Genomic DNA, 24,097 nt, shown 5'->3' on the forward strand with positions numbered 1-24,097 from the left:
ACCTTGGCGGAACCAATCTAGGGCTCTGGCGGAGCTGTTCTGCTGGGGAAACTTCCCTCCCAGAGGGGGAAATCATCGCCATCATTGATACGTCCATTTTGCATCATGCTTTTATATCGATATTTATTGCATTATGGGTTGTTATTTCACATTATGTCACAATACTTATGGCTATTCTCTCTTATTTTATAAGGTTTACATAAGGAGGGAGAATGCCGGCAGCTGGAATTCTGGGCTGGAAAAGGAGCAAATATTAGAGACCTATTTTGGACAACTCCAAAAGTCCTGAAACTCCACGGAATACCTTATAATAAATAATGAAAAATCCTCGCCAAAGATGAAGACCAGGGGGCCCACACACTGTCCACGAGGGTGGGGGGCGCCCCCTACCTCATGGGCCCCCTGGTGGCTCTCCGATGACCATCTTCTACTATATGAAGTCTTTCATCGAGAAAAAACCAGAAGAAACCTTTCGGGATGAAACTCCGCCGCCACAAGGCGGAACCTTGGCGGAACCAATCTAGGGCTCCAGCAGAGCTGTTCTGCCGGGGAAACTTCCCTCCCGGAGGGGGAAATCATCGCCATCGTCATCACCAACGCTCCTCTCATCGGGAGAGGGCAATCTCCATCAACATCTTCATCAGCACCATCTCATCTCAAAACCCTAGTTCATCTCTTGTATCCAATTCTTGTCTCCAAGTCCGGGATTGGTGCTAGTAGGTTGCTAGTATTGTTAATTACTCCTTGTAGTTGATGCTAGTTGGTTTAATTGGTGGAAGATCATATGTTCAGATCCTTTATGCATATTATTACCCCTCTGATTATGAACATGAATATGCTTTGTGAGTAGTAATGTTTGTTCCTGAGGACAAGGGAGAAGTCTTGCTATTAGTAGTCATGTGAATTTGGTATTCGTTCGATATTTTGATGAGATGTATGTTGTCTAGCCTCTAGTGGTGTTATGTGAACGTCGACTACATAACACTTCACCATTATTTGGGCCTAGAGGAAGGCATTGGGAAGTAATAAGTAGATGATTGGTTGCTAGAGTGACAGAAGCTTAAACCCTAGTTTATGCGTTGCTTCGTAAGGGGCTGATTTGGATCCATATGTTTCATGCAATGGTTAGGTTTACCTTAATACTTTTGTTGTAGTTGTGGATGCTTGCAATAGAGGTTAATCATAAGTGGGATGCTTGTTCAAGTAAGAAAAGCACCCAAGCAATGGTCCACCCACATGTCAAAATATCAAAGTACCGAACGCGAATCATATGAACGTGATGAAAACTAGCTTGACGATATTCCCATGTGTCCTCGGGAGCGCTTTTCCTTATATAAGAGTTTGTCCAGGCTTGTCCTTTGCTACAAAAAAGATTGGGCCACCGTGCTGCACTTTATTTACTTTTGTTACTTGTTGCTCGTTACAAATTATCTTATCACAAAACTATCTGTTACCACTTATTTTAGTACTTGCAGAGAATACCTTGCTGAAAACCGCTTATCATTTCCTTCTGCTCCTCGTTGGGTTCGACACTCTTACTTATCGAAAGGACTAGATAGATCCCCTATACTTGTGGGTCATCAAGACTCTTTTCTGGCGCCGTTGCCGGGGAGTGGAGCGCCTTTGGTAGGTGGAATTTGGTAAGGAAAAATTTATATAGTGTGCTGAAATTTACTGTCACTTGTTACTATGGAAAGTAATCCTCTGAGGGGCTTGTTCGGGGTATCTTCACCCCGACTAGTAGAGCAAAGAGTTGCTCCTCAACCTACTGAACCTATTGAAAATGAAATTCCTTATGAGTATCCTTCGGGTATGATAGAAAAACTGCTAGCTAATCCTTTTACAAGAGATGGAACAAAGCATCCTAATGAACACCTAACATATGTGGATGAAGTTTGTGGATTATTTAAGCTTGCAGGTATACCCGATGATGTTGCTAAGAAGAAGGTCTTCCCTTTATCTTTGAAGGGAGACACATTGACATGGTATAGGCTATGTGATGATACGAGATCATGGAACTATAGAAGATTGAAATTGGAATTTCATCAAAAGTATTGCCCTATGCATCTTGTTCATCGTGACCGCAATTATATATATAATTTTTGGCCTCGCGAAGGAGAAAGCATCGCTCAAGCTTGGGGGAGGCTTAAATCAATGTTATATTCATGCCTCAATCATGAGCTCCCAAGAGAAACAATTCTTCAAAAAAATTATGCTCGGCTTTTTGAAAATAATCGCACCATGCTCGATATTTCTTGTGCTGGCTCTTTTATGATGAAGACTATTGGATTTAGATGGGATTTATTGGATAGAATTAAACGCAACTCTGAAGATTGGGATCTCAACGAAGGTAAGGAGTCAGGTATGACACCTAAGTTTGATTGTGTTAAATCTTTTATGGATACCGATATTTTCCGTAAGTTTAGCACTAAATATGGACTTGATTCTGAGATAGTAGCTTATTTCTGTGAATCTTTTGCTACTTATGTTGATCTCCCTAAGGAGAAGTGGTTTAAATATCATCCTCCCATAGAAGTAAAAGTAGCTGCACCTATTAAAGTTGAAGAAAAGAATGTCACTTATAATGATCCTATTGTTCCTACTTGTTATGTTGAGAAACCACCTTTCCCTGTTAGGATAAAGGATCATGCTAAAGCTTCAACTGTGGTTCGTAAAAGCAATACTAAAACATATACACCTCCTGAGCAAGTTAAAGTAGAACCTAATATTGCTATTGTTAAAGATCTCTTGTCTGATAATATTGATGGGCATGTTATTCAGTTCTGCGGTGAAACTGCTAGAATTGCTAAACCTTGTGCTAAAGATAAAAATAGACATGTGGTAGGCGTGCCTGTTATTTCTGTTAAAATAGGAGAACATTGTTATCATGGCTTATGTGATATGGGTGCTAGTGCTAATGCAATACCTATTGACTTATACAAAGAAATTATGCATGACATTGCACTTGTTGAGTTAGAAGAAATTGATGTCACTATTAAACTTGCTAATAGAGATACTATTTCACCAATGGGATTGTTAGAGATGTTGAAGTCTTATGTGGGAAAACTAAATATCCTGCTGATTTTCTTGTTCTTGGTTCCCCACAAGATAGCTTTTGTCTCATTATATTTGGTAGACCCTTCTTAAATACTGTTAATGCTACCATAGATTGTACAAGGGATGTTGTTACTGTCGGTTTAGATGATATGACTCATGAATTTAATTTCTCTAAATTTAGTAAACAACATCTTGAAGAAGAATTTTCTAGTAATGATGAAATTATTGGTCTTGCTTCTATTGCCGTACCTCCTAGTGATCCTTTAGAACAATATTTGCTAGACCATGAGAATGATATGTTTATGAATGAAAGAAGGGAAATAGATGAGGTATTCTTTAAACAGGAACGTATTCTGAAACACAATTTGCCTGTTGAAATCCTAGGGGATCCCTCCACCTAAGGGTGATCCCATGTTTGAGCTTAAACCGTTGCCTGATAATCTTAAATATGCTTATCTTGATGAAAAGAAGATATATCCTGTTATTATTAGTGCTAACCTTTCAGAGCATGAAGAAGAAAGATTATTGAAAACTCTGAAGAAGCACCGTGCTGCTATTGGATATACTCTTGATGATCTTAAGGGCATTAGTCCCACTCTATGTCAACATAAAATAAATTTGGAAGCAGATGCCAAACCAGTTTGTGATCCTCAACGACGTCTGAATCCTAAAATGAAAGAAGTGGTAAGAAAAGAAATACTAAAGCTTCTGGAGGCAGGTATAATTTATCCCGTTGCTGATAGTCAGTGGGTAAGTCCTGTTCATTGTGTCCCTAAGAAGGGAGGTATTACTGTTGTTCCTAATGATAAAGATGAATTGATTCCACAAAGAATTATTACAGGTTATAGGATGGTAATTGATTTTCACAAATTAAATAAGGTTACTAAGAAAGATCATTACCCCTTACCATTTATCGATCAAATGCTAGAAAGATTATGCAAACATACACACTACTGCTTTCTAGATGGTTATTCTGGTTTCTCTCAAATACCTGTGTCGGCTAAAGATCAATCAAAGACTACTTTTACATGCCCTTTTGGTACTTTTGCTTATAGACGTGTGCCTTTTGGTTTATGTAATGCACTTGCTACCTTTCAAAGATGCATGATGGCTATATTCTCTGACTTTTGTGAAAAGATTTGTGGTTTTCATGGACGACTTTTCCGTCTATGGATCTTCTTTTGATGATTGCTTGAGCAATCTTGATCGAGTTTTGCAGAGATGTGAAGAAACTAATCTTGCCTTGAATTGGGAAAAGTGCCACTTTATGGTTAATGAAGGTATTGTCTTGGGGCATAAAGTTTCTGAAAAAGGTATTGAAGTTGATAAAGCCAAGGTTGATGCTATTGAAAAGATGCCGTGTCCCAAGGACATCAAAGGTATAAGAAGTTTCCTTGGTCATGCCGGATTTTATAGGAGGTTCATTAAGGACTTCTCAAAAATTTCTTGGCCTCTGACTAATTTATTACAAAAAGATATACCATTTTTCTTTGATGAGGATTGTGTAGAAGCATTTGAAATACTTAAGAAAGCATTAGCCTCTGCACCTATTGTTCAGCCACCTGATTGGAATTTACCCTTTGAAATTATGTGTGATGCTAGCGATTATGCTGTAGGTGTTGTTCTAGGGCAAAGAGTTGATAAGAAATTAAATGTTATCCATTATGCTAGTAAGACTCTAGACAATGCTCAAAGAAATTATGCTACTACTGAAAAAGAACTTTTAGCAGTTGTATTTGCTTGTGATAAGTTCAGACCTTATATTGTTGATTCTAAAGTAACTATCCACACTGATCACGCTGCTATTAAATATCTTATGGAGAAGAAAGATGCTAAACCTAGACTTATTAGATGGGTTCTCTTGCTACAAGAATTTGATTTGCATATTGTTGATAGAAGAGGAGCTGAGAACCCCGTTGCAGACAACTTATCAAGGTTAGAGAATGTTCTTGATGACCCACTACCTATTGATGATAGCTTTCCTGATGAACAATTAAATGTCATAAGTACTTCTCGTAGTACTCCTTGGTATGCTGATTATGCTAATTACATTGTTGCTAAATTCATACCACCTAGCTTCACATACCAACAAAATAAAAAGTTCTTCTATGATTTGAGACATTACTTTTGGGATGACCCACATCTTTATAAAGAAGGAGTAGATGGTGTTATTAGACGTTGTGTACCTGAGCATGAACAGGAACAGATCCTACGCAAATGCCACTCCGAAACTTATGGAGGACACCACGCGGGAGATAGAACTGCACATAAGGTATTGCAATCCGGTTTTTATTGGCCTACTCTCTTCAAGGATGCACGTAAGTTTGTCTTGTCTTGTGATGAATGTCAAAGAATTGGTAATATTAGTAGACGTCAAGAAATGCCTATGGATTATTCACTTGTTATTGAACCATTTGATGTTTGGGGCTTTGATTATATGGGACCTTTTCCTGCCTCTAATGGATATACACATATTTTAGTTGCTGTTGATTACGTTACTAAGTGGGTAGAAGCTATTCCAACTAGTAGTGTTGATCATAACACTTCTATTAAAATGCTTAAAGAAGTTTTTTTTCGAGGTTTGGAGTCCCTAGATATTTAATGACTGATGGTGGTTCACATTTTATTCATGATGCTTTCCGTAAAATGCTTGCTAAATATGACGTCAATCATAGAATTGCATCTCCGTATCACCCACAGTCTAGTGGTCAAGTAGAATTGAGTAATAGAGAACGCAAATTAATTTCGCAAAAGGCTGTCAATAGGTCTAGAAAGAATTGGTCCAAGAAACTTGATGATGCATTATGGGCCTATAGAACTACATATAAAAATCCTATGGGTATGTCTCCGTATAAAATGGTATATGGAAAAGCATGTCACTTACCTCTCGAACTAGAACATAAGGCATATTGGGCTATTAGAGAGCTCAATTATGATTTCAAACTATCGGTGAAAAGAGGTTCTTTGATATTAGCTCTCTTGATGAATGGAGAACCCAAGCTTATGAAAATGCCAAGTTGTTTAAAGAAAAGGTTAAAAGATGGCATGACAAAAGGATACAAAAGCGCGAGTTTAATGTAGGTGATTATGTATTGCTATACAACTCTCGTTTAAGATTTTTTGCAGGGAAACTTCTCTCTAAATGGGAAGGCCCCTATGTTATCGAGGAGGTCTATGGTTCTGGTGCCATAAAAATCAACAACTTCGAAAGCACAAATCCGAAGGTGGTAAACGGTCAAAGAATCAAACATTATATCTCAGGTAATCCCATAAATGTTGAAACCGATATTATTGAAACCGTAACCCCGGAGGAATACATAAGGGACACTTTCCAGAATGTTTCAGACTCCGAAAAGGAATAGGTATGTGGTACGATGAGTAAACCGATTCCAAAACAGTTTTTAAGGCAATATTTCTCCGTTTTGGAATATTTAGAAAAATAGAAAATTAAGTAGCAGTCCGGGAAGGACACGAGGGCCCCACGAGGGTGGAGGGCGCGCCCTACCCCCTGGGCGCACCCGGTACCTCGTGAGCACCTCGTGTGCCTTCCGGACTTCGTTTTCCTGCATGATACGTATTTTGGTCGGTAAAAATTCATTATATATTCTCCTGAAGGTTTTGACTCCCGTATCACGCAAATATCCTCTGTTTTTGTTTCGAGTTGTTGCTGCTGCAGATTAGAGCAAGATGTCTTCTCAAGAGTCAGTCGGGGAGAGCCGGGTATCTAATCCGGCACCGGAACCAAGGGCAAACAGCGACCCTAACCACTTTGGGCCAGCAACGGAGGAAGAGATGGAGGCTGACTTAATGAGGGTAGATTCCATGGAGGATCAAGAAGTCACCTCTCGCTTCCGAGCTGGGTTCACGATGGGGGAACTACAGAGCTCAGCTATTCCAAACTCGGTTATCCCTTCCAATGTTAGATTTCTTTCTTATGAAAATATGAAGAGGAGTGTCACTTGTTCTCCCGCAGCTATGAAACACCCTTGGGTGCAAGGAGCTTTAGCCGTCACAGGAAAGCTTCGTAAGGAAACAATGGACCTCAAGCAGCAAGTCAACAAGCTCGAGGAGGAGAATCGTATCCTGAGAGGAATCATCGCCAAGAATATTTCACCAACAACAAAGAAGGAGACATAATAACATGGGTACGGGCACTCCCCTTGGCAACTGCCAAGCTTGGGGGAGGTGCCCCGGTATCGTATCACAATCACAACTCCTATCTTTACCGTTTTCCTTAGTTCGATCCTATTAGTAGTATTTTGATCTAGTAGAATAAAGTTTATGGCATGATCTAGTTTTGAGTTTTGCCTTATGATCTCTCTATGTAATCGAGTCTGTGAGCTATATAATAAAGATTAGTGTTGAGTCAAGGGGTTGATTTTCTTGCTATGATCTTGGGTGAATAAAAGAAAAGAGAAAAACAATAAGAAGAAACAAAAGTTCGTATTGATCTTATTGATAGTAATGACTTCACATAGAAAGAGTGTGACGATTAAAAGTTGTTGGGAGTTGGCAGACATAGCTTTGGTCATCGTTGCAATTAATAGGAAGTAATAAGGAAAGAGAGGTTTCACATATAAATTACTATTATTGACATCTTTTATGATTGGGAGCACTCGTCAAAATATGACATGCTAAAGAGTTGATGTTGGACAAGAAAGACAACGTAATGGGTTATGTTTTCTTATATCTGAGATAAAGTATGTTGTCATGGATCATCCAACATGTTGAGCTTGCCTTTCCCCCTCATGCTAGCCAAATTCTCAGCACCAAGTAGAGATACTACTTGTGCTTCCAAATACCCTTAAACCAGTTTTGCCATGAGAGTCCACCATATCTACCTATGGATAGAGTAAGATCCTTCAGGTAAGTTGTCATCGGTGCAAAGCAATAAAAATTGCTCTAAATATGTATGATTAGTGTGGGAGAAATAAGCTTTATACGATCTTGTGATGTGGAAGTAATAAAAGCGACGGACTGCATAATAAAGGTTCATATCACAAGGGGCGATATAAAGTGACGTTCTTTTGCATTAAGATTTTGGGCATCCAACCATAAAAGCGCATGGCAACCTCTGCTTCCCTCTGCGAAGGGCCTATATTTTATTATTATCTTCTACCTTATGCAAGTGTCATGGTGATCTTCACCTTTCCTTTTTCATTTTATCCTTTGGCAAGCCCAGCATGTTGGAAAGAACCTGCTATATATATCTAATTGGATGTAGGGGGCATGAGTTATTATTGTTGACATTACCCTCGAGGTAAAAGGTTGTGGGGCGAAACTATAAGCCCCTATCTTTCTCTGTGTCCGACTAAAACTCCGTAACCACAAGTATTACGTGAGTGTTAGCAATTATGAAGGACTAGATGATAGTTGAGTATGTGGACTTGCTTTTTAGCTCTGACATAGACTCTTTCTGATGTTATGATAAATTGCAATTGCTTCAATGACTGAGGTTATAGTTTGTTAGTTCTCAATAAGGTTTCTGATTCATACTTTTGCATTGTGAATAGATCATCACTTGAACATAAGTAATCATATGACAATATCTATATATGTTGTTGTTATGAGAATAATCATGATGCATCCATGTCCGTATTTTATTTTTATCGACGCCTCTACCTCTAAACATGGGGACATATTTATTGTTATCGGCTTTCGCTTGAGGACAAGCGAGGTCTAAGCTTGGGGGAGTTGATACGTCCATTTTGCATCATGCTTTTATATCGATATTTATTGCATTATGGTCTGTTATTTCACATTATGTCACAATACTTATGGCTATTCTCTCTTATTTTATAAGGTTTACATAAGGAGGGAGAATGCCGGCAGCTGGAATTCTGGATTGAAAAAGGAGCAAATATTAGAGACCTATTCTGCACAACTCCAGAAGTCCTGAAACTCCACGGAATACCTTATAATAAATAATGAAAAATCCTCGCCAAAGAGACCAGGGGGCCCACACCCTGTCCACGAGGGTGGGGGCGCCCCCCTACCTCGTGGGCCCCCTGGTGGCTCTCCGATGACCATCTTCTTCTATATGAAGTCTTTCGTCGAGAAAAAAAAACAGAAGAAACCTTTCGGGACGAAACTCCGCCGCCACGAGGCGGAACCTTGGCGGAACCAATCTAGGGCTCCGGTAGAGCTGTTCTGCCGGGGAAACTTCCCTCCCGGAGGGGGAAATCATCGCTATCGTCATCACCAACGCTCCTCTCATCGGGAGAGGGCAATCTTCATCAACATCTTCATCAGCACCATCTCATCTCAAAACCCTAGGTCATCTCTTGTATACAATTCTTGTCTCCAAGTCTGGGATTGGTGCTAGTAGGTTGCTAGTAGTGTTAATTACTCCTTGTAGTTGATGCTAGTTGGTTTAATTGGTGGAAGATCATATGTTCAGATCCTTTATGCATATTATTACCCCTCTGATTATGAACATGAATATGCTTTGTGAGTATTTACATTTGTTCCTGAGGACAAGGGAGAAGTCTTGCTATTAGTAGTCATGTGAATTTGGTATTCGTTCGATATTTTGATGAGATGTATGTTGTCTAGCCTCTAGTGGTGTTATGTGAACGTCGACTACATAACACCTCACCATTATTTGGGCCTAGAGGAAGGCATTGGGAAGTAATAAGTAGATGATGGGTTGCTAGAGTGACAGAAGCTTAAACCCTAGTTTATGCGTTCCTTCGTAAGGGGCTGATTTGGATCCATATGTTTCATGCTATGGTTAGGTTTACCTTAATACTTTTGTTGTAGTTGCGGATGCTTGCAATAGAGGTTAATCATAAGTGGGATGCTTGTCCAAGTAAGGATAGTACCCAAGCACCGGTCCACCCACATACCAAATTATCAAAGTACCGAGCGCGAATCATATGAACGTGATGAAAACTAGCTTGACGATATTCCCATGTGTCCTCGGGAGCGCTTTTCCTTATATAAGAGTTTGTCCAGGCTTGTCCTTTCCTACAAAAAGGATTGGGCCACCTTGTTGCACCTTATTTACTTTTTTTACTTGTTGCTCGTTACAAATTATCTTATCACAAAACTATCTGTTACCACTTATTTTAGTACTTGCAGAGAATACCTTGCTGAAAACCGCTTATCATTTCCTTCTGCTCCTCGTTGGGTTCGACACTCTTACTTATCGAAAGGACTACGATAGATCCCCTATACTTGTGGGTCATCAATCATCATCACCAACGCTCCTCTCATCGGGAGAGGGCAATCTCCATCAACATCTTCATCAGCACCATCTCCTCTCAAAACCCTAGTTCATATCCTGTATCCAATTCTTGTCTTCAAGTCCGGGATTGGTGCTAGTAGGTTGCTAGTAGTGTTAATTACTCCTTGTAGTTGATGCTAGTTGGTTTAATTGGTGGAAGATCATATGTTCAGATCCTATATGCATATTAATACACCTCTGATTATGAACATGTTTATGCTTTGTGAGTAGTTACGTTTGTTCCCGAGGACATGGGAGAAGTCTTGCTATTAGTAGTCATGTGAATTTGGTATTCGTTCGATATTTTGATGAGATGTATGTTGTCTCTCCTCTAGTGGTGTTATGTGAACGTCGACTACATGACACTTCACCATTATTTGGGCTAGAGGAAGGCATTGGGAAGTAATAAGTAGATGATGGGTTGCTAGAGTGACAGAAGCTTAAACCCTAGTTTATGTATTGCTTCGTAAGGGGTTGATTTGGATCCATATGTTTCATGCTATGGTTAGGTTTACCTTAATACTTTTGTTGTAGTTGCGGATGCTTGTAATAGAGGTTAATCATAAGTGGGATGCTTGTCCAAGTAAGGACAGTACCCAAGCACCGGTCCACCCACATACCAAATTATCAAAGTACCGAACGTGAATCATATGAGCGTGATGAAAACTAGCTTGATGATATTCCCATGTGTCCTCGGGAGCGCTTTTCTCTATATAAGGGTTTGTCCAGGATTGTCCTTTGCTACAAAAAGGATTGGGCCACCTTGCTGCACTTTATTTACTTTTGTTACTTGTTGCTCGTTACAAATTATCCTATCACAAAACTATCGGTTACCACTTATTTCAGTACTTGCAGAGAATACCTTGCTGGAAACCGCTTATCATTTCCTTCTACTCCTCGTTGGGTTCGACACTCTTACTTATCGAAAGGACTACGATAGATCCCCTATACTTGTGGGTCATCAATCCGCTGCCGAGCACGCTCGTCGAGTGCATGCTGCAGGTTCTTCAGTCGAGTGCGCTCAGCCAAGTTGTCCAGGCGCGCTTCCTCCAAGGCCCGGGCCTCGGGGGTTTCTCCAACGATAGGAGTGTGAAGTGCATCCATGTTGCGGCGGCGAAGCTCTTCCCTCCGCTGTGAAGAAAGGGGCTCGGGGTGGTACTTCTCGTGAACATGCGACGGATCGCCGCCGCCATCACCACGTCGTTGCGGGGGAAGCCAGGAGGACTGGGTGGTCCGTCGACCATCAAGACTTCTGCCGCAGGATCGCTGCTGTCGCACTCGGATGCGGTCTCGACGGAGCCAGTCGAACAGGCCGTACAGAGTTTCGTCGGGCTCGATTGTCGCGACTTGTGAGGTGGCCGACTGGCGGGCCACCACGTGCCTCACCCATCGCTGGAGCCGCGACCGACCGGAACGCTTGTGCCAGCGAGCGACGGGGGATGAGGACACCATAGGAACCGACCGATACTGAGTCGACGGTTGCCAGAGAAGGACGCCGCGGACACACGCGCGAAAGTGCGTCGCCCCGCGGACGGGGAGCGCATCGACGTCGAGTGGAGCTTCCTGGAGCCAGGCAGAATCATCGGCGATGAACACGAGCGCGCCGAGACGGATCTCGTGGCCCTCAACCAGTCCGCCGGCGGAAACCATGATGATGAGAATCGGAAAAAATCGCAACTTCACCAAAAAGTTGCTAAGACACCTGCCCCACGGTGGGCGCCAACTGTCGTGGATCTAAGACTGACAGTAGAATGCGGGGTAGGTATGAGGAGGCAAGATCCTAGCTATGGCGAAGTTGTACACACGGGTTTTACGAGTTCAGGCCCTTCTCGAAGGAAGTAACAACCCTACGTCTCGGTGCCCAGAGGCGGACGACTGGATTATGTATGTGTGTGTTTACAGGGGGTGCCAACCCTTGTGCCAGTGGAGGGGGTGGCTTATATAGAGTGCGCCAGGACCCCAGCCAGCCCACGTTACAAGGGGTTTAATGTACATCAAGAGGGGGGCGTTACTGGTAACGCTAGAAATTAAGTGACATAAATGCTTATTAAGTCTATGAAGTAAACGTCCGACCGTTGTCGTGCAGAGTGACTTTAGGTCTTCTGTTGTCGAGTGATAACTGTTGTTGTCGAGTGACTTTGAATCTTCCGAGTGGAATGCCTTGTAGTTGAGTGGATGATGCTATCCCTTGAATGCTTCTGGTTTTAAGATGGTGTCCTAGGGGAGGGTGTCTAAGTCAGGCCTATGACTCTACCCTAGGTACATAGCTTCACCAGGCACTATTCACGAAAGAAAAAGAATATAGTTAATTAGCAAATGCCATATGTGTAGACTAGAGAATGGTAAACACTCAAAGGTAGTTGCTGCACCCATTACTTCTTTTTATTTTTTGCGCCTTGTCGCACCCACTAATAACCGCAAAGAAATTCTGCATTACCTATAATAGTTTGTATCGCCATGGGGTGGAACCCAAGAGCACATGACGAAGGCAGGATGGGATAAGGGAGGGTGTGAAACCTAATATCCCTGTTCTGCGGAAAAGAGAATGGTAGAGAGAAGGAATGGTAGAGAGAAAGGACATACCATTCTGTACAGAAACAAGCTTTGTGTAGGTAATGTTTAATATTAATGTGCGAACAAAAATGTTAACAATTTTCAACATGATAACTGCCATGGTGTACTGACCAGGAACTACTTACTTACTGAAGATCACATAAGTGCGACTTTTGGCATTTAATGAAGAAGAATGTATTCACAATCAGAGAGGTATGTTCCGGTTCTTATATGGTTACGGGTTATAATTTAACCATTCTAATCATGGGGTTATAAAACCGAAAACATTATTAATTATATGCATAAAATAAATAAATAAATAAATAAATGTGAAAATTCATTGTAAACTCATCGTTGCCACTCCATGTAATCGGAAACAAAAAAAATTATGAACATGTTGATGCATAAGACAAGCGATGGTCTTGAGGCAGGAGGGTCAGAGGAGGGCGACGAGACCTAGTATGTCTCCACCGTGGTCTTCTCGTATGGCCCTATGGCGATACGACGTAAATCCAATGGTGAAAAGTAATCAAAGTGGGTTCTCCCTAAATCCAATTGTCCAAATCAGAATATCAAACAAATTTAATTACAAAGTTCTATAGATTAAATATAACTGACAGACATTAGTACAAGAGCATACTTGTTTGCTGATGGCAACTATAATCTGAAATTCAAAAGCTTAAATAACCTCAAAGTTGAAATACTCATCCTTGCAGCTATGTCTCCACTGACAAATTGACTTCTTGCTAATAGAGAAGCCCAACAATTGGTGGTAAGCAACAAAAATGTCCGCAATATGGTTACTGCACTGATACTTTCTTTTTTATCGTATGCCCACAGTATCGTACAGTAGCACACTGGTAGTATCCACTTCATCTGCAAATAGCAGCAATAAAATTTAGCACGAAAGAGCATAATTTATATATGACAATTGTATCGGTTGTACAATCTTTTTATTTTGAGGCAAACATTATACAGTTTGTACTCTGTACTACTTGCCAATTCACAAGATATACAGTGCAGTAGCAGCAATCGATCATCATTTTCTCTTCATCCTCTTTCTCAGGACCAGAGCAAGCATACCGCCAGTCAATCAACCTTATATAAGGCCCTAATGAAAAGTGAAAACTGGGAAGAAAGAGCATCACCTACAATAGTTAGTATTTTGATCATCTGATGGAGACTTGGGTATGAACCGTGGCAGTAGAATTTTCAATGTTAAACGTCCACAACAGTCCAACTGAAGCAGCATGACTAATCAATATATTTATTGGGTGTCATACAACTTAGAATGATTTTAAAGTACTTTTCATGTTTTCGTAACAACCCAATTGAAGCAGCATGAGTAATCAATAGATTTATTGGAGCTAGCAAAGCGGTGCATATATATCTTACACCCGCTATTTTTCACAGTTGATGATCGTGTCTTGTTACTATTAATTAAACGATGTTCTCTCCTTCATTATCATGGAGAGTACGTACGTCAGTGCAATCTCAAAGAATCCAAGGATCGTGCAGAAATTCTCATCCACTTCTAGCTTGCGTTCCTGGTGTAAAATATATCACAAGGTCTGCAGGTAAGTGATTATAGGAATCCAGCAGATATAAACCAAGACTCTTAACCGGACAACGCCAGATCAGACCGAGCTCTTGGAACCCTCGATACCTAGCGAAGGTGCTGACGACACGATGCCAAGGAGGAAGGTGGCAACCTGCGGAGAGCGGCCGAGCGGCCCATCCCCTGCGTGAGCGTGCACGAGAGACATAGAGTGAGGGAGATGGAGGAATCCGGGATGGGGTAGGGCACGAGGCTACGTGGTGGCGGCGGCGCTCGGACTCTTCGAGCGGTAGGGCAGGACGGCAGAAGTGAGATGAGGCGTCCACATTTTTGTTGTTGCTGCCATTGGATAATATTCGATTAAAAATTAAATAGGTACATAAATACATTAATAATGAAATAATATTCCATTTAAAATTAAGTAGGTACATAAATGCTTTAATAATGAGATTTCTTAAAATTGGTTATTTGTTTCAAAATTAGTGTGATCGAGCGATTTAGGATAATTAATTTAGATTTGATCTTTAGAGATTGATCGTGATTGATTCTTTCACATAAAGATATTACTAAATAACTTGCGTCAGTATGGAAAGTTCTGATCCGTTCAGGTTCTTTTCGTTGTGTGAGAGGGTGATGCGAAACTAAACCGATGGGATAGGGGAGGGGACGAAAAAACCCGGCGAAATAAAACGGCTGAAAGTGATGGGACGAAAATAAATCATGGATACTATTCAACCAACTCAAACATTAGGAGTAGAGATTTATTTTTCCTCTGGTATACTTATATTATGAAAATATATCTTTTAGGTTTAGATTGGTAAAAAACCCCGAAACCAATAGTATAGTTATTCTTTATGCAATGATGAAAATTAGTGTAAAAAACGCTCTTACAGTATGTGATGGATAGAGTATTTTTTTTATAACAATTGGCCTAGAAACCAGATTTAAGGAGACGTGAATTTTGCGGAACCAAAAATCCCAGAAAAATAGGTCAGGTCGGTTAGGCCAGTTTTTTTTTTTACACACAATACAGATGTAAGCATTTATATATACGCGCATATACTCATCCAATGAACACGGTCCTCATTCGCTGTTAGGTCAGTCTTTAAAAGACCAAATCTTTCTTCATTTATATAAGGAAATAAAAATCAAATATTGGCACAATCAATTTTGTTAGGAAAGTTGTATCTACGCATGAATACTTTCTATAAATACACACGACATATTTCTCTTCCCCAAACATAGATTTTGTTCTTTTGTTGTTGAAGAATTTCTCCAAACATAGATATGCACAAGCAGAGCATCATCGGGGGCCCCAAATTCTAGGAGCACCCCCCTTCCGTCCGTCGCAGGCTTTAATGGTCGCCTAGCGCCAGCTCGTCGGAATCCGGGAGTCAGCTTCTCCACTCCCCTCCGCCTCTCTCGCTCGCTCGCTCTCCACCCACATCGCCAACAGTCAGCACCGCCTCCGCCGCCGCAGCGGAGGCCCGTCTAACGTCTGTGCAAGGTGAATGCCTCGGCTCCTCTTGGTACGGTAGTAGTTCGTCGGACCGTCCCGCCGCGCGATATGCGGCGGAATCTGAATTTTAGGGTTTGGCTCTTATCTTTTACGTTTGGGTTGATTAAAGTGCCTTTCTTTTATCCGGATTTGTAGGGGGCTTGTGTTCTGATGGTGGGGGTGGAGCCGCCGGCGCCGCCCTCGCGGACGCCGATCGGCGCGCGGCTGGCGGCTCGCGGGGTCAGGCCGAGGAGGGTCTCCGCCAAGCGCTCCTGGCCGCCCGGCTGCGGCCGCTTCCGTGCTGCTCCGCCTGCCCCCGAGGCCGGCGACGGCGAGAGGGGCGCCACCAATGGCGTCATCGAGGTCAGAGTTGAGGAGGCGGCCAGCCACGAGAGCGTTTCCTCGGCGGCGGCCCCGCCTCGACTGGATACTGAGGGGTTGGCGGAGGGGACGAAGAAGGTTGGAGATGCAATCGACGACGTCGTTGTTTCATCGGCAGCGTGCAACGGCGACCTCCCCCACGCCCCGCCTCAGCCGGAGACGATGCCGGAGGAGAGGAAGGAGGGCAGCGAGACACACATGGACAGGGCCGGTGTTTCCTCCGTGGCGTGCAACGGTGACCTCCCGCACGCCCTGCCTCAGCCGGAGACCGAGGGGATGGTGGAGCTGAGGAAGGAGGGTGGAGAGGCGCAACCGTCCAGTGGTGGCGATGCCCGCGGTCAGGCAGAAAGCAGCGCGATCGAGGTGATGCCGCTGGCGTTTGCTGCCCCGAAGAGTTTTACTGTTGCTGCTGTCAATGGTTCCGTCGAGAATGGGGGAGATGGGGCTGAGTCATTGCTGATGGAGGGGAACAGAGGCCTGGGGAGTGGTCGATTGGTCAGGGAGGAGGATGTGGCTGGCAATGGCAATGGCAATGTGATGGAAAACAGAACGGGTAATGGCGAATTGGAGAGAAAAGAGGATGGGCATGATACAGCGAGAAAGAAGAGATGGTTGATGTCTGCTGTAAATCCCCCTCCCAAGAGGAGGGCCATCTCAGCTGTACGCACATTTCCACCTGGCTGTGGAAGGGACGCTGTTACTGGAACTGGCAGCAGAGTTGAGGAAGAGTCAGTATTGGAAGCCACGCCTATCAGTTTCGCTACCAGGGGTGCCTCTGTAGTGGATGCCTTGACCACGGTTCCAGGTTCAGGTCATGGTGCTTCCCCGGTGGTCGTGCGAGATGCTTCCAATGAGGTGCAAGGCAAAAGAGCAGAGGTTGTAGGAGCGGGTGATGGTGAGGTGAGAGGCAAATTCGATGGAAGCTTGCGGAAAGGTACAACTAATAAGACTTATGTGAGAAGTCGTGTTGTTGATGCAAAGACAAAGGGCAAGCGACCAAAGGATGTCACGATGAATGATACATTGCGAGATGATGTTGGGGTCTCTGGAGACGGCACGCCGGAAAACAAGAATTCAATAGATGATGTGCGCTCAAATAGTAACACGAAGCATGGCATTGTGAAGTTGAAGAGTTATGGCATAGGCAAGGACTCTTTGATCAGGTCTTCTAAGGAGTCCAAGTGTGGAAATCATGATATGACCAATCAAAGTGAAGAAACCGATGATTTGACCTTAATTAGTGACAAACTAATCGTGCAAGCATTGATGGCTCCAGACAAATGCCCATGGACAAAAGGAAGGAAGTCTAGTGCTAGTGCTTCCAACTCTCGTACTCCTAGGAACAAGTCTCTTCCTCCTAAGAAACCGAAGAAAAAGGACGCTACTCCAAGGAAAGAATTACCCCCCAAAGTGACACCTTCTACATCGGCCGTGCATGAGAAAATTGAGCATGGAGAGTACTCTTGCTTGGAAGATGATGGCAACCCTATAGCATTAGCTGTCCCTGAAAGGAAAGAATTATGTGTCACTCTCCCTCCTTGTGCTCCTTTTGGGGACCAGAGTGTTGATGCTCGAAGCAAAGTTAGGAAGTTGCTCAAGTTGTTCCAGTTGATATGTCGGAAGCTTATGCAAGCCGAGGAACAACAATTACGTAATTTTGGAAGAATTGACCTTGAGGCCGTTGAAGTTCTAAAGAAGTATGATGGATATTCTAAACCCGATGCTATCGTGGGCGATGTTCCCGGTGTTGTTGTTGGTGATGAATTTCATTTTAGAGTTGAGTTGTCGATAGTTGGACTACATAGGATATACCAAGGTGGCATTGACTCCGCCATTGTGGATGGTACCCGCATTGCAATAAGCATTGTCGCTTCCGGTGGGTATCCCGATGAGTTGTCTAGCTCGGACGAGTTAATATATACTGGCTCCGGAGGTAAAGCCACCGGCAAGAAGGATGCAGAGGATCAAAAGCTTAAGGGTGGTAATCTTGCCTTGAAGAATTGCATCAAAACTAAGACTCCGGTCCGAGTGATTCATGGGTTCAAAGGTCAAAGTAGAAGTGAAGTCGGGCAGTCTAAATCCAAGCAAATATCGACATACACTTATGATGGGTTGTATGTGGTGGTGGATTGTTGGCAAGAAGGAGCAAGTGGCTCGATGGTCTTCAAGTACAAGTTAAAAAGGATCCTGGGTCAACCTGAATTAGCTTTACACATAGTCAAGGAGACAAGGATGTCTAAAGTTCGTAAAGGTCTTCGCTGTCCTGATATATCTCTAGAGAAAGAAAGGATTCCCATATGTGTGATCAACACAATTGATGACGCGCAGCCAACACCATTTGAGTATATCACCAAAGTCATATATCCACCGTCATATGCAAAAGAACCTCCGCAAGGCTGTGATTGCACCGACGGTTGCTCGGACTCTAGTAGATGTGCTTGTGCAGTGAAGAATGGAGGAGAAATCCCATTCAATTTTAATGGTGCAATTGTTCACGCAAAGCCGCTCATATATGAGTGTGGCCCATCTTGCAGGTAAGGTGTTATTTTTGTAACCTAACTAGACAATAACCATTTGAGTTTATTTTAGTTTGTTCTTTAGATTAAAGAATTTAATTTGCAGAGCCTGGAAATGTTTCTTATTGTTACTAAAACTTCTAGACAAATCTTGTACCGAGTCTAAGTATATGTTCAGTCCTAGATGTTGGTGAAATATGAGAAATGGCTCATAAACCAAACTTGTTTACCTGAAGTTGGCTCATAAACCAAACTTGTTAACCTGAATTTGGTTGGCAGTATTCTTTTGCATTGGATGCTTAGGTTAAATTGAAGTCACAAAATTTCATTGGAATTAGCGAGCTAACTAAATGCTGAAAACTGCATGCAGGTGCCCTGCGACATGCCACAATAGGGCGAGCCAGCATGGTATCAAAATTCCGCTGGAAATATTCAAGACTGGGGAGACAGGTTGGGGTGTAAGATCTCTCAGTTCTATCTCTTCAGGCAGTTTCATATGCGAGTATGCAGGTGAGCTATTGCAAGATACAGAAGCTGAAAAGAGAGAGAACGATGAGTACCTGTTTGATATTGGTCATAACTATGATGATGAAGAACTTTGGAAGGGGCTTCCATCGATGATTCCAGGTTTAGAATCTTCTACCTCTGAGACAATGGAGTCTGTGGGCTTCACAATAGATGCTGCAAAGTGCGGCAACGTCGGAAGATTCATCAACCATAGCTGCTCCCCAAACCTGTATGCACAAAATGTCCTCTGGGACCATGATGACAAGAGGATGCCGCACATTATGTTTTTTGCTGCCGAGAACATTCCTCCGCTTCAAGAGCTGACTTACCACTACAATTATACAATAGGTCAAGTCCGTGACAAGAATGGTGTGGAGAAGGTAAAGGAGTGCTTGTGTGGTTCGGCTGATTGCTGTCACAGGCTTTACTAAGTTATTGGTTTTCGGTGACTGGTGATGTTAATGTTCGTATCCGATGGAAATCTGTCCTATAATGGCAGTGCTTACTCGCTTTACCTTCTGGTGACCTTGCACTCGCTGACAACATGTAGTGTTTATTTTCTGTGCCAGTTGAACTATTATTTGTTACTGCATTTTGAAGAACATATAAGCTCCAATAGCTCACCCTTTTTGGGTGTTTGGGAGACTTTGAAAGAGTGGTATGAAGTGTCCAGGTATGTTTTACTCTTTTTTTCTTTCAAAATGAGATTGTACTGGCTATAACATGAGGTTTGACTGTTGGTCTTCGTTATGACTAATTCCGCAGAATCAAGCATTTTGGCGTTGCACATTCTCCTGTTGAAATCTTCACCTGGACCTGGAGGATACAAATATGCAATGATTAGCTTGTATGGAGCTTTGCACTGAACATGCTACTAGTAGTAGGACTAAAGATGGTGGCTACGAGTGCTCGGAGCTGCGTCGACTTCCAGTTGCGATGCCGGGGACAGACTAGATGATAAATTGCTTCTGCACAAGGACTGCCCCTCATCATTTTGCTCAACTGTGGATCGCAAGGCTGTAGCAAGCTGCCGATAGAAGTTGTGGATTCATACCCCTTATTTTGTCTTTATATAAAAATGAATTTTGTGGATCCAATAGTGAGCTGCCCTATCTTAAAGAGTTGCAGCTCCTCCTGCATGTAAAGTTTTCAGTGTTGGTTTGGACCATCAGATAGACTTGCTGGAGTTGTTTCTCAGATGCTACCATGCAACTTCAGGAAATATATAACATTCCTACTGTTCCCACATGTGTTTGCTTTCTGCTATTTGTTCTTTTCTAAGCCATGTTGCGAGATGAACATTGCTTCTTTTTTTGGTACTAAAAAAACGAACCATGTAAGACAATCATTTTTCTTTCTATTAGGTAAAATTTTATACTCCCTTTGATCCATATTAATTGTCGCAGCTTTAGTACTACTTTGTATTGGAGTATATTGTATAGTTGGAAAATATTTATTAAATATAAATGACATGATATAAAGAAAACTTTTTTCCATGCATGTTGTGGTGGGTCTTTGATGAGGTAGGATATGTATAATAAAAGTAGTTGGGATCACTTTTTTTTCCTTAAAAAGTCAGGATCACCTTTTTTTAGAATAGCCGTCTATTCTTAATTGCATAATGTTTTGGGGATACAAATAATAGACCGTGGAGACATAAGCTAGACATTTCTTTTTCAAACCTGCTTCGCTTCCATTTAAGGAAAAAGAATTTCACGTTCTTCCTGAAAGGAAGGGAGGATTAGGAAAGTCCTATTGATTATTGCTTTCTCCGGGCCATCGGGAAAAGCATGAAAAAAATGCTCGAATGGTACAATCCCATGTCACCCTAGAATGAAAGGGGCGAACTGGTAGTTGGTCCTTATGCATCCATTCCACATGTTAGGTGTAGCTGGTGTATTCGGCGGTTTCCTATTCAGTGCTATGCATGGTTCCTTGGTAACCTCTAGTTTGATCAGGGAAACTATTGAAAATGACGATCGTCCCCAAGCTAGTTGCTGCTTTAGCTTAACTATGAGCTTCTGATATTGTCACTGGCATGTACGCACTAATCGCAGCGCAGGATAATATGGGATCCTCGGCGTCGTCAGTTCCTTCCGAAAGCTCTATCAGATGTCACAATTGATCAGCAGATATCCTCCGGTGAGGTTGGTCCGTCCATGTAACGTGCAGGAGCGCTTAGGGTGATTGGTCCATGAACCCTTCACGCTTAGGATGTAGACAGCCATGTTGACCTCTCTGGAGATCCTAGGTAGGACTTCGGCGTGTCGATTATCGTAGGCCAGGCATTACCTAAAAAAATGTGTCCGGATAGAGGTAACCGAGCGTATTGAGAAATATAGTGCACCCCTACAGGGAGGTTAAACTATTCGAATAGTCGCGTCCACGGTAACGGATGATTTGGTGTTGTATCCCTAGCTTCTACAACTTAAATTGGATACTTAATAAAATTCATCAAAAAATATAGCACGCTCGAGGACCGCTTTCTCACGGGAACCGAATCCAAGGGTAGTGCATTGTTGTAATTGCTATTTGTATTCGTTTGCACTCTTCTCTTTCAAGGTTGCATGATTGTTCTCATTCTCTTCTATTGTTGCAAGAAGCTTCATTCTCACCTCATGCTGCAAGATGCCGATGGATAGTTGTTACTTTGAGTTTCCTCCTTATTCTGGAATTTCTGCAGTTTAGTCCAAAGATATAGCCCTTTCCTTTGATAACGATACATATCTAGCATAGTTGTGATGAAAGTCTTGCGAGTACTTTAGATGAGTATTCACCGTTGCTTTGCTATTCTTTTCCTTCAACCCGGTTGCTGCAACAACTAGTAGCACTGCGGATGTAGGTTATTTTGATAGTGCTTACTACGAGGAGATCGACATTGAGGAGTAGTTCGAAGGTCCCAGGCAGGAGGTGATAACCCACAAGTATAGGGGATCGCAACAGTTTTCGAGGGTAGAGTATTCAACCCAAATTTATTGATTCGACACAAGGGGAGCCAAAGAATATTCTCAAGTATTAGCAGCTGAGTTGTCAATTCAACCACACCTGGAAACTTAATATCTGCAGCAAAGTGTTTAGTAGCAAGGTAATATGATAGTAGTGGTAACGGTAGCAAAAGGTAACAGTAGTAAAAGTAATGTTTTTGGTATTTTGTAGTGATGATAGCAATAGCAACGGAAAAGTAAATAAGCGAAGAACAATATATGAAAGCTCGTAGGTAATGGATCAGTGATGGAGAATTATGCCGGATGCGGTTCATCATGTAACAGTCATAACCTAGGATGACACAGAACTATCTCCAGTTCATCAATGTAATGTAGGCATGTATTCTGAATATAGTCATACATGCTTATGGAAAAAAACTTGCATGACATCTTTTGTCCTGCCCTCCCGTGGCAGCGGGGGCCTTACGAAAACTAAGGGATATTAAGGCCTCCTTTTAATAGAGAACCGGAACAAAGCATTAACACATAGTGAATACATGAACTCCTCAAACTACGGTCATCATCGGTAAGTATCCTGATTATTGTCACTTCGGGGTTAACGGATCATAACACATAATAGGTGACTATAGACTTGCAAGATAGGATCAAGAACTCTCATATATTGATGAAAACATAATAGGTTCAGATCTGAAATCATGGCACTCGGGCCCTAGTGACAAGCATTAAGCATAGCAAAGTCATAGCAATATCAATCTCAGGACATAGTCGATACTAGGGATCAAACCCTAACAAAACTAACTCGATTACATGATAAATCTCATCCAACCCATCACCGTCCAGCAAGCCTACGATGGAATTACTCACGCACGGCGGTGAGCATCATGAAATTGGTGATGGAGGATGGTTGATGATGACGATAGCGACGGATTCCCCTCTCCGGAGCGTCGAACGGACTCCAGATCAGCCCTCCCGAGAGGTTTTAGGGCTTGGCGGCGGCTCCGTATCGTAAAACGCGATGATTTCTTCTCTCTGATTTTTTTTCTACCTGAAACACAATATATAGAGTTGGAGTTGGAGTCGGAGAGGCACCAGGGGGCCCACGAGGTAGGGGGGCGCGCCCTAGGAGGGCAGGCGTGCCCCCACCCTCGTGGATAGGTGGTGGGCCTTCTGGCCTTCATCTTTGGCAGGTATTTTTTATATTTTCCAAAAAGTGGCTCCGTGAAGTTTCAGGTCATTCAGATAACGTTTGTTTCTGCACATAAATAACACCATGGTAATTCTGCTGAAAACAGCGTCAGTCCGGGTTAGTTCCATTCAAATCATGCAAGTTAGAGTCCAAAACAAGGGCAAAAGTGTTTGGAAAAGTAGATACGATGGAGACGTATCAACTCCCCAAAGATTAAACCCTTACTTGTCCTCAAGCAATTCAGTTGATAAACTGAAAGAGATAAAGAAAAACTTTTACAAACTCTGTTTGCTCTTGTTGTTGTAAATATGTAAAGCCAGTATTCAAGTTTTCAGCAAAGATTATAGCTAACCACATTCGCAATAACGCTTAGGTCTCAAGTCTACTCATATCAATAGCATAATCAACTAGCGAGCAATAATAATAAATCTCGGATGACAACACTTTCTCAAAACAATCATAATATGATATAATAAGATGGTATCTCGCTAGCCCTTTCTGAGACCGCAAAACATAAATGCAGAGCACCTTTAAAGACCAAGGACTGACTAGACATTGTAATTCATGGTAAAAGAGATCCAGTCAAGTCATACTCGATGTAAACTAACAATAATGAATGCAAATGACAGCGGTGCTCTCCAACTGGTGCTTTTTAATAAGAGGGTGAT

General features: G+C 42.3%; 1 protein-coding gene across 4 annotated transcripts; it reads left to right on the forward strand.

Annotated features, from left to right (window-relative positions):
• The first annotated feature begins 15,654 nt into the window (after nt 1-15,654).
• Nucleotides 15,655-20,546, forward strand: LOC125509135 (histone-lysine N-methyltransferase, H3 lysine-9 specific SUVH4-like). Of its 4 annotated transcripts, none has more exons than XM_048674029.1 (5): nt 15,655-15,925; nt 16,051-18,809; nt 19,162-19,761; nt 19,868-19,971; nt 20,064-20,546. In XM_048674029.1, exons 1-3 carry the CDS (start codon nt 15,908-15,910, stop codon nt 19,727-19,729), a joined length of 3,345 nt encoding a protein of 1,114 aa, XP_048529986.1. In that variant the 5' UTR covers nt 15,655-15,907; the 3' UTR covers nt 19,730-19,761; nt 19,868-19,971; nt 20,064-20,546. The 4 variants fall into 4 exon arrangements, with proteins under 4 accessions (XP_048529986.1, XP_048529983.1, XP_048529984.1 ...); XM_048674026.1 differs by having other exon boundaries at nt 19,162-19,678; XM_048674027.1 differs by having other exon boundaries at nt 15,655-15,903; nt 19,162-19,678.
• The last annotated feature ends 3,551 nt before the right edge of the window (nt 20,547-24,097 follow it).

Source organism: Triticum urartu, chromosome 5 (assembly GCF_003073215.2).
Source record: "Triticum urartu cultivar G1812 chromosome 5, Tu2.1, whole genome shotgun sequence".
NCBI classification, from domain to species: Eukaryota; Viridiplantae; Streptophyta; class Magnoliopsida; order Poales; family Poaceae; genus Triticum; species Triticum urartu.